This window comes from Cydia pomonella, chromosome 1 (genome assembly GCF_033807575.1).
Source record: "Cydia pomonella isolate Wapato2018A chromosome 1, ilCydPomo1, whole genome shotgun sequence".
NCBI lineage: Eukaryota > Metazoa > Arthropoda > Insecta > Lepidoptera > Tortricidae > Cydia > Cydia pomonella.
In genome coordinates this window covers 21,595,459-21,613,237 of record NC_084703.1, presented here as the reverse complement: position 1 = coordinate 21,613,237, position 17,779 = coordinate 21,595,459, and the positions used below count along the sequence as shown (strand labels likewise).

Below are 17,779 nucleotides of genomic sequence, written 5' to 3'. Positions count from 1 at the left end.
ATGTATTGTATTGAAAAAAATCGAACTTTCTCTTCGTTTCAACCTATATCGTCACGATAAAATCATTACCTGATAACCACGATAAAGAATAAATCATTAAATTTTATGTTCATTTTAGGTATAATTAATCCTTTCATGTAAAATTAAAATTGTAAGAAATGTCGATAGTTTATCGATATGACTTTATCGACATGGCCAGATGCTGGGCTAGGATGGTCGGGTTTTTATCATTTGTCACCAAACTTGTCACGGTCTAAAAAGTATGTAAGTGCGAAAGTGACGCATGACATGACAAAAATGCGCCGATGATACCGTTGCTGTAGGAATAAGATGGTTGGCTCTTTATTATTATTCACCATGCCCGTACCGTTCTAACAAATGTGTAAACGCGAAAGTGATGGGCATAGTGACAGGTGATAAAAATGGAATCATCCTGCCACCGCTGTAGGGCTAAGATGGTCGGCTCTTTATTATTTGTCACTATGCCTGTCACGTTCCAACAAGTAAGTAAGTGCGAAAGTGACGGGCATAGTGACAAGCGATAAAAATGGAACCATGCTGCCACTGCTGGTTACAATATATTGTTAATCGTACATAAAAACTAAGTGGCGACGGTGACATCTGGCTTTCGCTGGGCTTTCGCTTCTTCTATTGAATCTCATATATCTATGGTTTTTTGTCAAAACTTGCTTTGTAATTACGGAAGGTGGAGATATTTGTAATGTTGAAAGTAAATTAAATTTAAGAAGTATGGAAGGTTTCATATTTGAATGGTACCTTTCATAAATTGAAGCCTATTTACAGCGCTATTAGTCAAACAGTTCTTGAGATATCAGGTTTAAAAAAAAAAATGTTTTCGATTTAATGAAATTAAAATTTTTCGATTTTTTTTATTTAGGGAATATTACGTGAAACTCTGTGTAGGGGACGCCACCACTGCAATCCATCACAATCTGAGGGTTTACCGCGAAACAAGAAAATTTCGTTATCTAACCTCTCTATCACTCTTGCCCATTTGGGCGATAAAGACGCAGATACCTACGTGCTAGTGCTGCACTCTGGCGGCAGAAAATTTCAGTAATACTGAGCTCAGCTAAAACGTAGTGATTATATGCTCTTTGATACCTAGGGGCCTACCGCGAAAACCGAAATTCGCAAATTGCGGGGATCTTTCTCTTTTACTCTTAGTAAGACGTAATCAGAGTGACAGATTCTACGGCACAATACGTAAAATGCCATTGCGATTCATCATGAAAAAAATGAGCTGTCATAATTTTGGATTTGACATTGTCAATTAATTACGAATGAAATACGACGTATTGATTGAATTTCAAAACAAAGAGCAATTTATATTATGAAGTTTCTATGTACTAATCGTTTTTAAAATGGACAAAGCTGTATGGATCGTTGAGGTATATACTCCTCCAAAGTATACCAAATACTGTTTCGTCTCTTACCTACTGCAAAAATGATTCGTCGAAGATATCGGTACAAACATTTAATTAAATTGCATTACATTCGTTAGTGTTTATCCGTCGGTCCGTTGTATCCGTATGAAAGCCTGCTATCGTATTCGTGTATTAGTATCCGTTATAATATCCAAATCGTCGTAGAAAAACTGTGTCGCTCCGTGCGAGCGGCCGTTTTCGGGGACCCATATTGTGAGTTGGCGAGTCACCATCTGCCCATTTTATCGTGTTTTTAAAAACATATGATCAGGGCAGGTGCCATAGTATCCTCCATAGTCCGGTTACTAGTCCATTGCAACTCAACCCAATAGCCCGGTTTATTTTTGTACCCTTTTTTAGGGTTCCGTAGTCAACTAGGAACCCTTATAGTTTCGCCATGTCCGTCTGTCTGTCTGTCTGTCCGAGGCTTTGCTCCGTGGTCGTTAGTGCTAGAAAGCTGAAATTTGGCATGGATATATAAATCAATAAAGCCGACAAAGTCGTACAATAAAATCTAAACATTTAATTTTTTTTAGGGTACCTCCCCTACATGTAAAGTGGCGATAAAAGGCTGATATGATGATGATGTTTTTTTTTTTTTTTTTTAATTTATTTAGAAACCAAACAGTCGTATAAACATATCAACAATGCAATACAAACGATGTACCACAACAAAAGGAAAATACAACAAAAAGACCTGGAGGTTCATAAATTATAAATTATGTTAACTGATATAAATATAGTTATATAGCTACTTAATGCAAATTTTTGAATCTGATAGAAAAAATAACTGATATCTGTACTTATATATTAAAACAACTTACTTTTAACTATATCTTTTAGACTAGCCAACGAATTTTGAAAACAATCTACTTCGAATAGATTTTGATTATAGTAACTAGGAACTCGTCTGAAAAAGGTATGCCTGGAATAGTTTTTGACCGAAAAACTAATATGAAACAGCGATCGAGGGCGTAAGGGGTGATGCGGACAACTGAAAGTAACTAATCTTAGTAGATTAGGACAATTAATAATATTTTTTAGAATTTTAAACAAAAACATAACGTCTAAGTATATCCTACGGTTAAAAAGAGAAGGTACACCAAAATGTTTCGCCGCCAACGTTGAATTTACAAAATAAGTACCTGTTCTATAACTTAGAGATTTTAAGAAAATGTTTTGAATTCTCTCCAAACGGTCAATATGGACTTGGTATTGTGGTGTCCAAATTACACTCCCGAATTCGAGGATACTCCTAACTAAAGAATAAAATAATAATTTATAAGTATTTGGCCGTTTGAAGGGCTGTCCTACACGAAGAATCATTCCTAACCTTTTATATGCACGTTTACATAAATTATCAATATGCTCATTATAGTTTAGTTGCGAGTCCATAGTGATACCTAAGTCCTTAATGGAAGATACTCGTGCTATGTTATTACCAGACAAATTATAATTATAAATTATCGGGTTGTGTTTCCGATTAAAGCTGATAACAAAACATTTTTCTGTGTTTAAAAACAAATGATTATTAGAGCAATATAGGACAAAATTATCTAAATCTTTTTGCAATAATAGGCAGTCTGCCTCCGAAGACACGGCTTTATAAATCTTTGTGTCATCAGCATATATAAGGTGTTCAGAGCTACGGAAGCAAGCCGCCATATCATTTATATACAGGATAAAAAATAAAGGACCAAGGTGTGACCCCTGAGGTACTCCAGAGGGGATGGGGAGAAAACGAGATGTGTACCCTTTCAAGGCCACAGCTTGACTACGATTAGAGAGGTAAGATTTAATCCACCTCAGGAGGTCACCGTGTATATCGAGGTCGAGAAGTTTCTTGATCAAATTATTATGGTTAATTTTATCGAAACACTTCGAAAAATCGGTATACACGGCATCCACCTGGCCCCCAGAGGCTAACCTATTAATAATAAAATCAGAAAAGGTAAGTAGATTCGTGTCAACACTTCTACCTTGGCAAAAACCATGTTGACTGGGCGCGATATGATGACAAAAAGCAGCTGTAATTTTGTTATAAACTATTTTTTCTAAAATTTTTGCGAAAATATTTAATTTACTAATTGGCCTATAGTTTGTAACCAGGTGAGCATCCCCGCTCTTATAAATAGGCGTAATCAGGGCTCTTTTCCATACCACAGGGAAATAACCACCTGACAATGATTTTTTATAAATTAGAGTTAGGGGTGCAGCTAACTCTTGGGCACACATAATAATGAAATAAGGATGGATCATGTCGGTACCACTACCCTTCCCAGCGTTTACTCTCTTCAAAAATCCATAAACACAATCCTCTGTAACATCAATGCAACTAAGATCTATAAGTGAGTCCTCAGGTACAGGTAGACAGTCAGGAGCGACAGAAAGATCAGGCACAAAAACCGAGTTGAAAAAGTCATTGAAGTAATTACTTATAGTAAGACCATCGTTGGATGTATCGTTTAGGTATGACATTTGATCGGGTACATGATTAGTTGGAAATTTAGATTTCATAAAAGACCAAAAATATGATGGATTACTATATATTTTATCTTCAGTTAGTGAAATATATGTTTTGTGATGATGTAAAGTGGGGTGAAATTTTTTTTTCGCTTCAACCCTAGAGTGTGGGATATCGTTGGAAAGGTCTTTCAAAACTAATAGGGGTTTTCAAGAAACATTTTTTGATAAAGTGAATATATTCGGAGATAATACCACCATAGGTCCAAAAAATATGAAAAATCGTGGAAGTAGAGCTTAAGAAAGACATTAAATGAAAACTATAGCGGACATGATCAATTTAGCTGTTTTTGAGTTATCGCAAAAAGTTTTCCCTTCATAGTAAAAAGACTTACTTTAATTAGGTACCTACTGATTATGCAAATTTGCCTATTTGTTTAACTCGGGTGAAAGGTACCGTTTCATCCCTTGGTTAACAATTTACTATACTTTAAGCTCCAGTTTAGCTTATTGTGACGGAAGAGTAACTACGGAACCCTACACTGAGCGTGGCCCGACATGCTCTTGGCCGGTTTTTTTTACAATAGTCCTACACTAACCGGGGCTTGTCCTTGGGTGCACTGATATAGTGTGAACAGGGATAATCGTCGGTTGGTGTCACGTTACATGTAGAGTTAAGTCCCACAGTAAGCTCAATAAGGCTTGTGTTGAGGGTACTTAGACCATTGATGTACGTAATAGGGGTAGATGAGGTACCAGGCGCTCGATCGTGAGCCACAAAATATAGGTTCCGGGACCTATATTGAATTAGTCGTACGGGTGACGCTGAAGTGTCAACATTGTCATCAAATTCGATAAAATATTGCCAAAGAATGCCGTGTTGCGCCTTTTTCCAGTGCTTCAATAGCTCCAAGCACAAAAACAAAGCTCACGGTATCACTTTTCATTCGTAAGTACTGTTATAACATTTGAAAACATAATTTTTTCTAAATAAAATTAAAAATTTCCTTGTTATTGAGTGAGCGCGACAGCTAAATAATGCATTACCCATGTGAGTAACACGTTTATCCGAGTGTCAAGTAGGCCTGCCCACTTCATGCATTGTAGAGTCAGCAATTTTTTTTATAAATAATGCAACTTTTTAAATCATGTGCTCCTATTCCTTGAAACTATAGAATGTAACCATTTTAATATACGAATAACCGGTTGTTAACAAAAAATTCAGTTTTTCTGATAGTATTGTTAAAACAATATCTTGCATTAACTTGAAATCCAAATATCGGGAATAGTCCATCAAAAATTACTAAATAGTACTTGTACAACAATAGGAAAACTATGGACAACATTTTTAACAAGAGCTCGATTTACAATTTTAATATGCGAGTTATAGTGTAGTTTTAAGATGTATTTATGTATGTTGAAAACTGTGTAAAAATATTTAGAACAGATATTAGATCAATCAAATTTAACCTTTTATCATAAACAAAAGAAATAAATAATAATCATCTCTATTTGTCAAGTAAAATGTATGACGACTGGTCTGGCCTAGTGGGCAGTGACCCTGCCTATAAAGCCGATGGTCCCGTCCCTGAATTGAGGGAACACTTAAAGTCTTATAGGTACACATATAGTGATTTTTGTGGTTTTTGTTTACAAATTAAGCATTTTCATCCAAAAACTGGCAATTAGTGTAGTGGAACTGCTGATTATAAACAGAACGAAACTCCCTAACTACGTATTTATTTACCGTTTGAGTATTTGTTTTAATTTGTCCTCTTTGTAGAGCAACTAAGGTGATGAAAATGAAAACGATGAAAATCAGAACGAATACTTTAAATTGAACATTCTAATGTAAGGGCACGCTGCCGTCTCAAATCGAGAAAAGTGGGACATTGCTAATTTCGCCTTCGATAGGGAATGATTAAAAAAAATATAACTTCAAAATCAGTATTAACGTTAAAAAAAATGAAAACTATAATGTTTAGAGAAAAAACTTTCACTTATTTCTATTTTAAAACGAGCTGCAGCTGTGGAAATGCCTAGCGATTGAATTGTGAAAATTAAAAATGATGCTCGGTTTCGTTTTTGATACAATTTTTTTTTCTCCATACATTATAATTTTCCTTTTTATACCGCCCTCTCCGCATATTTTTTTAAATTGTATAGATAAACTATCGGTTTTACATATAAAATACATACAGTTTTACATATTTTATTTGTGTTAGCGAAAAAATAATTGTTTTCCATAAAATAAATAAAGTGCCTATTTATTTTAATTTCGTATATATTTTATAAATATTTGTTTCCTGACGCTACCTAATAAAGACCGCCGTTGAAGGCGCTTATTCCCATGACTTACAACTTGTCCAATATAAGTGAATCCGTATACGTATCGTAACTATGAATAAACAAGGTTCACACTTTTATATTGGTTATCTTGAGTCGTGCGCTCGGTGAACGATTGGAATATATAAATACCAGGAGTAACTACGAATTACCAGTGATTACATTATCTCTTGTCAAGCGTACTTGTCTTTTCCGAAAAACCATCAGAAGTGAAACCTCGAGATCCCTATCAACTGAGATCATATCGTTATACTGGTTTTCTCGAGGCGACACGTTAGTTGAACATAGTGAATTGTTGAAAAAGTTGAAAAGAAATAGTTGAAAAAACCAGGGTTTCAGAAGTAAAAAACGAGGGTCAATTTCATGCTTTAAAAATATGATAGTCAATCATTTGATATTAATCTCAGTGTAACTCGCTCGCTCAGATATTTGCTTGAAGTGAGAGACGGTCTAAGATTAGGTAATATCAAATCATTGTATTTTTTAAAAATCGAAATGACTTAATATCACTTTAAGACGACAATGTAAGAAGTATGTACGTCTCGCCTACACATTTGTATAATGTTATTAGTTTTTCTCTGTTGCACCTCGAGGAATACGCAAAATATAGGGGTCTCGCTTGCGCAGCACTGTTAACTATATTTGGTTATCCCTGTTGCTCGTTGTGCACATGTACATTATAATGGTGTGTAGTATTTGCAAATGAGTGGGTGCTGGACCAGATTTTAGTTTTGTCAACTATTAACGTCACATATCTACCCCTTTTACTTACATCAATGACTTAGACAACGTTATATATAATATATAACTATTTATAAATACTTAAATACATAGAAAACACCCATGACTCAGGAACAAATATCCATGCTCATCACACGAATAAATGCCCTTACCAGGATTTGAACCCGGGACCATCAGCTTCGTAGGCAGGGTCACTGTGACTACCCACTAGGCCAAACTGGTCGTCATTTAAAACAACAACGGACCAGTTTAAAACATTGACAATGATAGACAGCGTCAAATTAATTAAGTCATGTTTTTTTCTAACGAGAAGACCTAGCTTCTAGCGTAGAACTGGAGTTACGCCATTTTAGAATAAGTACACATGAAAGAAATTATAATAAATTAAATACAAATCCTAGTGGAAAAAATAAACCATTAGCGATTCCTCGTTTCAAATTAAAATGTAGAGAATTAATAAAATTATAGTGTCAGAAAATTGAAATGTTGTCAATTAACTACACATCACACAACTTAGGTTGATCTTTTGTGTTATTGATAGCTTATGAATACTTCCTGATTCGCCGGATTCTTGTTTTGCCGGATTCTTGTTTTGTCGGATTCTTGATTCGCCACATTTTTTTCATTAAGAAATACTATAGAAATATCGCGGCTTTACCTATCTATTAAATAAAAGGCAGACACTTCGTTACATTAATAAATTTGTTATTCATTTAATTAATTATTACGTACATAATTAGGTAACTTAATTAATATAATTGGCATAACCTAACATTCTATGACTGTTATTCTTCCTTCGACGTAGTCATCAACTATGCCCCTTTCTTGTCGATATTTTGTCATATTAATTCGACGCAACTGTGTAACATCGGGGCAATGTAGCTGCATTTTTCTTATAACAACATCTTGCTGCTGTGCTTCTTATTTTTAGAAACGCAATACATTCCATAAACACTTCGGTCCAATTGTTAGTGAATTGTGTCCTGAGACTTAAATAAAACTTTGTATGAACTAAAATGGCTTTAATTGTTTACATTTTTTTATTAGCTTTAGTAAAACAAAGCACCAAAATAAAAACTTATCTTAACTTTTCAAGGGCATGTCCGATTGAAACTTAAAACTGGAGCAGTGGGGCTCTACGGGGAAAATACGGGGAAAAAAAATTACCCGTGGTCCCCCGTGGTACAAAAGCCGTGGTACCACGGTTAAAACCTGCATGTTTCCTTTGCCTGGGTGATTTTATTGTATATTAATATTTCCGACGAAACAAGAATCCGACGAAACAGGAATCCGGCGAATCGGGAAGTATTCTTATTAACTGTAGATTACTGGGATACCAACCATAAGGTACATTTACCTATTGAAGGTCATATCTATTTGTAGCTGACTGTACTTACTCAGTCTATAGGACAGTCACAAGGAAAAAAGGTGTTCCAATTGCTAAGTTTACGTGCTACGTCAAGAATGGCACTTCTCATCATCATGGTCATGGATTACCTTGGGAATACACATTGAAAAGGGCCTCACAGCACAGGTGTGGTTTCGCTCATGGCCAGATTAGATCATGCCATGCCTCTGTGCATTTGTTACTGCCAAGTCAGTGCAAAGTTAACGTGGCCGGAATAAACTATCGTTTTGCTATTAAGCTACCTTCATAAAAAAGTATCGATAATAGTGAATTCTGAAAGCTGGGATTATTTTTCCTAGTATCAATTGCGCTCTTGATTCTGAGTAGGAATACCTAACCTAAAATGTAGCCAATGTAGGGGAATACAAAGAATATAAGTATGAACTTACAATAATAATAAAAACATTTAGCAGTGATGTTTCATTGTTTACTTATTTACATTTTTTCACAAATGACTACCATTGGGATAGTAAGTCGAAGTCTGTGTGTCTGCTAAGTAGCCAAGGCTTTGGTTTATTCATAGGTCCGCCGCCAGGTTTCATCTCACCGTTGTCTGCTTTCTTTGATTTCTTGCAAGAATGCCAAATAAACCTAAAAATATAATAATTGTAAGATCGATGACGATGAACAAATACAAAAATCGAACGATTGTGAATACATATAGTTGTGATAAAGCTTCAATCCCAATCGAATTAAATTTATATATTTTAGATATAAAAATGTACCATTTTCTTTTTTTGAAAAATCATAAACTTTTGGATTTTTTCTACTCAAACCTCAGACCCCATTATAGCCCGAAAAATATTGTCCGCTTTGTGACGCATTTCCACATACATGCTGTATAAACCGTCACAAAACTGACGCACCCAAAATTTGTATGAGTAATTGGGGATAATTTCTTATCAATAGTTCTCGTGATTCAAAATAACCAAAGAGTTGTTAGTTTTTTGAAAAAAGTAAATGGTACACTTTTTTTCTGAAAACCCCTACAAATACAGTCAAACGGGTATGCGTACATAGAAATACCTACTGTAAAAAATAAATATAATTGCCAGTAAGTCTACTGGCAATTTTACACATTTTTAATTATGATATACTGAGCCAGGTGCAAGTTGTTTGTCATAGTTAAACGCTTTCCCGGGTGATACTTGTAAAGTGGTTAAGGAAGATGTAAAATCATGGGTTGAAGAACCGCAACCATACAAACACGCCGAAATAAAAATAAAATACTAAATAGTTTTAGTATCTTGCATGCATTGCATTGCATACATTGACATATACAGGCCGTCCCAAGACTATGGGACATCAAGGGAAAGTACCTTAAATATAAGACATAGGATATTTTGCTAAAAGGAGACTTTATTTTATTTTCAAAACTGAGTAATACTGCATTCAATATTAAAAAAAAATAAGTTACTTTGTCTGGAAATCGAACCGACTCAAATGTGAAAAAAAAACATCATGTATTTTTATGATGCCAATCGAAAAAATGCATAAAAAATAAGTCATCTCAGAAATATGATATCGCAAAAGAAACGAATAGAGTAGAATTTTTGTTTAAAATTTCAAGATTCGGTTTAATTCCCAGAAAAAGTAAGCCATTTTCAATTTTTTTTTTTAAATTCTTTGAATGCAATATTACTTACTTTTAAAAATAAAATAAAGTCCCTTGATGTTCCATAGTCTTGGGACGCCCTGTATAGGACGGGCCTTACGGGCACTAAGAATGGTGCTAGTTCAGTGGTGTCACTCACCAATTCACGAGTTGCGACCAATCGCGCGCTCGATGCGAAGTCAACAACCAATCGCGTTGTGGCGTTAGACTGCACGATTGACTCGAATTCGTGTGCGTGACACCGCTGTACTGGTCCCATTCTTGTAGCCCGTAAGGCCCGTCCTTAGATAATATGTCAATGTAGGCATAACACAGCCTACCGTCAACTCATGTCGGTAGGCTCAGCTGGCAATGCTGGCTGCTTCTACAATTTGTAATATATTGCACTGCAACTACACTATAGGCGCTTGAATTAGGTAAGATCCGTGTACTCTATGGATTATGTTTTCAGCTTATATGCGTCGTATAATAATGCGTCAGTCGATTTATAATGAAGATTGTAGATTGTGTATTCTATATTAATTCGCATTCAAGACATGATTAAAAAAACCGGACAAGTGCGAGTCGGACTCGCCCACCGAGTGTTCCGTACAAATTTAACTGTTTTATTTTTATTTTTTACAAAATCTTAGGTTTCAGATTTATTCCTGTATGTGTAGTGAAAGACGATATTACTTGCCAAATTTCATAGTTCTAGGTCAACGGGAAGTACCCTATACATTTTGAATCCCTTCAGTGTTGAAATTTACGTTTTTGCGGGCCGTATCTTTTTTTACGTTAAATTAGAAGTTTGGTTTTTTCACAGCTTGGAGGGACTGTACACCTGAGTATATGGTTTAAATTTCAACTCGATACCTCCACGCGTTCTCGAGATAAAGGGTCTTGACAGACAGACGAACGGAAGGACGGACAAACGGATGGACAGACAACAAAGTAATCCTATAAGGATTCCGTTATTTCTTTTTTGGGGTACGAAGCCCTGAAAAGGAACAATGATAGAAACATATATATTTCTCTTCATTTAGAAACCTAAAACTCAAAACTCACGGAAGTTGAAATCAAAACGATTGCAGTGCCATCTGTGTTGAACTTTGCGCATTTATCATCATTAGAGAGCGTTCTATTCATACCCTATTGGGGAACAACATGCCGTAGTAGAATCGAAATCATCCGGTAGATGGCAGTCGCGTAGAATACGTGATGCTTAACGAGTCACGCGAGCTTGCTTATAAAATTATAATATGTACTTATACTTAACCAATTTGTATTGTATGTTACTCATAAAAAATGTATTCGTATCACCTGTGTTTCATTATTACTCACATTTGTTTATAATAATTACCAAACATTCTTATTAATAAACAATAATATACTCATCATTAACACATGACGAATGACGTTGTCATTAGGGTATCGCAATGTTATTTTATAAGAATTATACTTAAGTATAAGAGCATCGTGCATATGCTTTTGTTTTCTTTTTATTGTTGGATTTTTCAAACTTTGTAATTTTGTATTTACCATGTAATGTACGCTTTGGTTTTATTTACTGTAAGCTTATATGTGAAATAATGACGAAAGCGTTATAATAACGTTGACGGCACCAAAGTTACGCTCCCTGGCTGCGTAGACAAGATGCCAATCGTTAACGCTCCGTAGCGAACGAAACGCAACTGTCTGTGTCGCACGAATATGGAAGAGTGATAAATAAAAAAATAAAATAGCTTTTTATTTCTTGCGAAATTTTAACATTGTTGTTTAAAGTCAAGTTAAGAGTTAAGTTAAATTAAGGAAGAGTGATAGAGAGAGATAACTACGCTATGATACGGAGCGTGAACGATTGGCATCTTGTCTACGCAGCCTGATCAAGATCATATTGAAAAAAAGTGTGTAAAAAAAAATAGCCGAAAAAACCTCGCGTGATTTGTGCACAAGCCCATGTAGGTATGTATGTAATGTATGAAACTACTGTGCGGGGCTAGGAGAGTTAAAATGAATTAATGGCCGGGATTGTGGATATCATTGTTTTTAAATTGTTATTTTTAGTCAGATTTAACAAAAAAGAAGTTTCGATTAGTTCGATCAAGAATAAAATTACGCATTTTTAGAAGCAATTTTCATGTCCAGAGCCCCTAGTGTAAATTTATTCGACAGCGAAACGTGTCGTACGCGTTTGCGTTAAGTCTCATTTTGTTTGGGATTTAGAAACAGCGCGCCAAGCGGAACGTTTTGGAAACTGTAAATCCCATAGAAAATTAGACTTAACGCAAACGCGTACGTCACGTTTCGCTATCGAATAAATGTACACTAGGGGGTACAGATTCTGTGAGTTTTTGTTTTTTAATGGTAGGTCTAACTATGTTTGTGATGTTTTTCTATCAAGCCAAATCAGGTTTCGATTCGAATAAATTACTAGAGAAATACCATATATTTTGGTAACCGTATTATAATCTGAAAACGCGCTACGATTTTTCAAAACTGGACTGGTACTTGGACGAAGGATCGGATTGGATTTTCATATTTAATGTGTTCAATTACCTGGGAGTTCGTATAGTCTGTTCATGTACGGGGCAGCGAGATTCTATATCTGGCAGTTGCAAGATGTAGATGATTTCTTCGTCGTCCTCTGCTGTTTTGCGTTTTTCAGCATCCGATGTTGCGTAAGGCTGGGTTACAAATATAAATTACATACATAACACAGTAATACATTCGTTGATCAATTTAAACTGCCCATAAAATCCAAGTCGCTAGGCGGGATTCCACCATTCATATTCCTCTGAGTTTCCTATTAAGAGAATGTCCCCTGGAAGTTTATAAGCGTTAAACTTCGATTCAGCAAGTATATTCTATAACAAGATGTATTTTTTCCGCAAAGATATCCAGGATTTTTTTGTGTAGAATTGAATAAGCTTTAATGTTGCCTTACACCATATTTTCATAAAAAATGTAGATTTAGAGTAAAACGCGAATTCCTCCTGGATAGAACACATTTTCCTCGAGGTCCCCAAATGTCAAATGGTGTGGGCATGAAAAAGGAGACTTTAATTTATATACATACCAAATTTCATAACTGTTCTAGAAATTTTGAGTTTGGTCTTAATCCGATTGTGCTACATATAATATGTACATGTTTATAAATACTTAAATACATATAAAACACCCATGACTCAGGAACAAATATCAGTGCTCATCAGGCCTCATCACACGAATAAATGCCCTTACCAGGATTTGAACCCGGGACCATCGGCTTCATAGGCAGGGTCACTACCCACTAGGCCAGACCGGTCGTCATCATTGCCACGGTTATTGAATATTTTATTTATATTATTTTAAAATTTATTATTAATTATTAAAATCAAGCTATCAACAAAACCTGCGAGCGGCCGGTATCTCAAGAAAAAAAATAATTTAGAAATTGTGTTATTAAAAGTCAGTATTTCGAACCAAGTAGAGTATCAAGGATGATTATTTCATGTTTTGGTAGTAAATAATAAAACGTAATATAATAGATTAGATTAGTCAAGTTAAGCGTTGGTGGCCTAGCGGTAAGAGCGTGGGACTTTCAATCTGGAGGTCGCGGGTTCATGAGTTTATCGGAACTTATCTACGAAATATCATTTGATATTTACCACTCGCTTTTCGGTCAAGGAAAACATCGTCAGAAAACCGGACTAATCCCAATAAGATCTAGTTAACCTCTGGGTTGGAAGGACAGATGGCAGTCGCATTCGTAAAAACTAGTGCCTACGCCAATTTTTGGGATTAGTTGTTAAGTGGACCCCAGGTTCTAATAAGCCATGGTAAAAAGCCGGGATAACGCGAGGAAGATAATGAATAGGTTAAAGTCAGGAAAGGAAAAAGCGCGCGCCGCCTCGGCCGAGGCACGTCTACACTGGCCGGTTTGTACGTAAGGATATTGCCTCGCGCGTATGCTCGCTCAGTGTGGACCCGCCAAATAACGAGATATATTATATAGTCAAACCAAGATAAGTTGGCAGCGATTTTGGCAGCCCAGCCAGTGCAAGTTTTATTTTAAACGTGAAACTTCTTTGAAATAATGACGTTTAAGTTTAACAATTGCACAGGCTGAATCCCGTACTATTTTTGCTACAATATTTAACACGAACATTTCCGAGCCCGACCCGATTTCGGGCCCGAGAAATAATATTTTTCCGTTTCACCAAATATCAGCACATCTTTTATAATATCTGAAATGTAAAAGAAAAATGGTTCATTTGCAAAATTATCAAATATTGTACATTTTTGGCAAATAGAGACAAAGTATTTTTTACATTTCAGATATTGTTAACGATGTGCTGATATTCCGTGAAACGGAAATGCTTATCAGGCCCGAAATCGGTAAGGATTTCGGGCCAGATATCGGGGAGTGTGGATGTAATTGGCGCTTTATATTGGAGAAAAAGATCAATACTGCTGTAAAACTCGTCCGGGAGTCGCATTGAAATTTATAATATATGACAATATGATTTGAATCATACTCGTATGCAACTCAGGGTTCCATTTCGTTGAGTGTACTTACAAATACACTAGGAGCCGATATAGCCTCGCATGGATCCAAAAATCCATCCAAAATCATTTGATTGATTTTATTTTTCCGTGCCATGTTGAAGTTCTTGGGTGGGCCTCCAATTGGAAACGTGATAAGAGGTTTCCTAAAATATAATATTAAGTACGTTACATGAATTTTATCAACACAGAGAACCTCAAAGCAGTGTAAGTGTGAAGGATTTCGATTTCAACTGAACTTAAGTACCTACTATTTATAATAAATAGTTTCTCGTGGACGACGATTCACTTCAAAATTATTATTAATCTATGCATCGATGTAAATATCCTCCAGAAAGATCTTTTATCATTTATTGCCTGGTAAAAATAATAACATTGTTGGATTTTATAAGTTTGAAACTTATAGTTCCTCTAGCCTATTATTTGACTTTCATTAACAATTTTGACATATTGGACAATTTATTACCTAAACGGATCCAAATATAGCGCCCTCTGTGGCAGCTTAAAGTTTTTCTTAATGTAGTCTTCATCCAGCAGGCGGAAGTCGCTTTTGTTTGCGGAGGGACCAGAATTTGAAGGCTTGGAGGAGCCGGCCTGGGCCTGGCCGGGGCCATCGCGGGGCACCAGGCAGATCAGCGGCAGGCTGCCGGCGCCGCTGCCGACGCGGCCCTGACTCTCACACTTGCAGCAACTGAACATTAAATAGAGTGCGGTGGCACTATGTACATCGTCAGGTGACAAGCAAAACTCACTAATTACCACCACAAAGTCATAGTTATAATAAACCATCTTACTACTACAATAAGGTTGATTTTTGTTTCATTATTTTTTTATATCATTAGCGCGTGCATGAAAATGGCTGAGAAACTAGGGCTGGCTGGCTGGTGAGAAATATAATGATTACTTAAGTTATGAAATTATATAGAGGATCCAAACTAACTCTGCACCGACTCAGCAAGTGGTAGTGTGAAAGTGCCGCCTTAAACGCCAAATTCCTATGAAAATATGACGTTTATTGGCACTGCACACTTAGTTGCTAGATAATTGGTGGATGTGCATTCAAAATTCAAAAGTCTGAATGCAGACTATAAGGTGCTATGGGCTACATGTCATTAAGGACACTGACAGAAAAATCCATACATTTTTATATTTTATACATATCTTAATAAACATACCTTGACATTTTCTGAGGTCCTATGCTATGGTATTTCCTTATAACGAGATGCAGTACGACTACGTATGCATCTAGGATTTAATCATTTTTCTGTTTTTAAACATTTTTGTTTTTAAGATTTATATTTATAATAATTCATTGAAAAATCCAATGGAGTCTATTTGTGAAGAAATGTTAGCACCCAACAATGAAAAGCAATGCGGCAACGTTAAGCGGCCGCTCAATTGTCTAGTAATGACAAATGACTTGAAAGATGAGTTTTTCTTTTCAATTATGCTTAGCCATTACTTACAAATTAGAACAAAAAGGATTAATTGTAAATTGCAGAGAAAATATGAAAGTTTACATGCGTGGCAAGCGGTGGCGAGTGAGTGAGCATTGTATTCTTTAGTTAACTTAATTGCCATCCCGCAATCAAAAAAGGCGGTGAAAATATATGAAATTGTTAACCTAGGTAATTAATTTTACCAATCCTACGGCACAATAAGTGAAATGCCATTGTCATTCTTCATAACAAAAAAAATATAGCTGTCATATCATAATATTGGATTTGACATTGTCAATTAAATACAACGCATTGATTGATATTATTTACATAATTAATTTACTTTCCCCTGATAGTTTATAAAATGGACAAAACCGTGTATGGATCGATGAGGTACTCGTATATACTCCTCCAAAGTATACCAAATATATATTGTTTCGTCCGTTACCTACGGCAAAAATAATTCGTCAAAGACATCGGACAAACATTTAATTACATTACATTTGTTACTGCTCATCCATCGATCCGTCGTATCCGTATGAAATCCAAAATCGTCGTAGAAATCTGATATTTTATCAAACTGGTTTGAAATCAACAGTGGACCCAAAGAGTAAAGTAAGTATATAGGTAAAGAGAGCCCTCTTGAAGCATTTTATTGAAAGTCATTTGAAAGCGCCATCTCTGATTTCTTCCCCAAGTTAAGTATGTATGTGTGCGTGCACAACTACATATGCATCCGTACGTGTACTTTCGTCCTACAATATAGGGAGCGTGCATGAACTGTAGGAGGCAGCACAGGAGCCGTCAGATTTTTGGCGCGAGGCGTAAATGTGATGTTTTTTGTTCCGATGTAGCCCACAAGATGGCAGAACCTACTATGCACAAGAAAACACGTGACGTGTAAATGTGCATGTTTATGGTTCTGATTCAGGCCACAAGATGGCAGACCCTCCAACGCGCACGGTCCCTATTAGGTCTACTAGGTCGGTTTACAAGTTTTTTTTTTGTTTAGTTTCTTGTAACAAAAATGTTTTATTGGTTACAAGAAATCAAAACAAAAAAAAACTTGTAAACCTCCCAAGTAGACCTAATACTATGTAGAAAAGGTTTTAAAAGAATGAAATGAAAATTAAAAACCTAATAGTAACATAAGTATGTTTAATTCTTTCAATTTGGTATACAAGATAGTAATAGAGTAGGTGTAAGTACTTGTAGCTCCTAATCTCTTTGGAACTGTTCTTCTTTTTAGCCTTGTTCATCTTTGTGCACAAAGCTGCATTAGCCTCGTCTCCTATGACTTGTATCTCAGTCTGACCTAGTACTCTTTCGTGTTTGCATAAATGACTTGCCAGGTTCTCAACTGAGTGTTCCTTCTTTGACATTAACAGCTAACTGAACTTGAATTCAAGATATTCCGGAAGTAATGTCTCTAGGATCTTGCACGTTAGGAGAATTTGGGGTAGTTTCGTTTAGCTCTATAGCTCTAGTCGTTCGCTCCAGATATTCTTTAAAATTGACACATGAGTAATGAAGTCGTGATTCGGGTATTTCTTGTAGCTGATGAATTTCAGGCATAGATCGTATGTCTTATCTACGCACATACCTCCATAGATGCGCTCTAGTTCGTCTCGGATTTTTTTGGCGAAATCTAATCGCACAAATCTTTGCGGATAGTATTTTCTTCTTACCTTCGATATTACCTAAATAAAGCCTCCCGGCATCGGCATTGCCTTGAGCACTATTAAAGTTTTGTAACATAGGAGTCTAATTTTCCTATTTGAAACTACCCGAG

General features: G+C 35.8%; 1 protein-coding gene across 1 annotated transcript; it reads right to left on the bottom strand.

The window, feature by feature from the left end:
• Positions 1 to 8,819: 8,819 nt before the first annotated feature.
• LOC133517860 (uncharacterized) lies at positions 8,820 to 15,939 on the bottom strand. Its single transcript, XM_061851320.1, has 5 exons — positions 15,724 to 15,939; positions 15,015 to 15,239; positions 14,562 to 14,694; positions 12,560 to 12,687; positions 8,820 to 8,997 (listed from the first exon to the last, which is right to left on the bottom strand). The coding sequence occupies exons 1-5, from the start codon at positions 15,729 to 15,731 to the stop codon at positions 8,862 to 8,864; spliced, it is 630 nt and encodes a 209-aa protein (XP_061707304.1). The 5' UTR covers positions 15,732 to 15,939; the 3' UTR covers positions 8,820 to 8,861.
• Positions 15,940 to 17,779: the final 1,840 nt, after the last annotated feature.

Coding starts and splice junctions, on each gene's coding strand:
- LOC133517860 (XM_061851320.1), bottom strand. Junction 14,695..15,014: donor CTATATTTGGATCCGTTTAG/GTAATAAATTGT, acceptor ATTATATTTTAG/GAAACCTCTTATCACGTTTC. Junction 12,688..14,561: donor TATCGGCTCCTAGTGTATTT/GTAAGTACACTC, acceptor TTTGTAACCCAG/CCTTACGCAACATCGGATGC.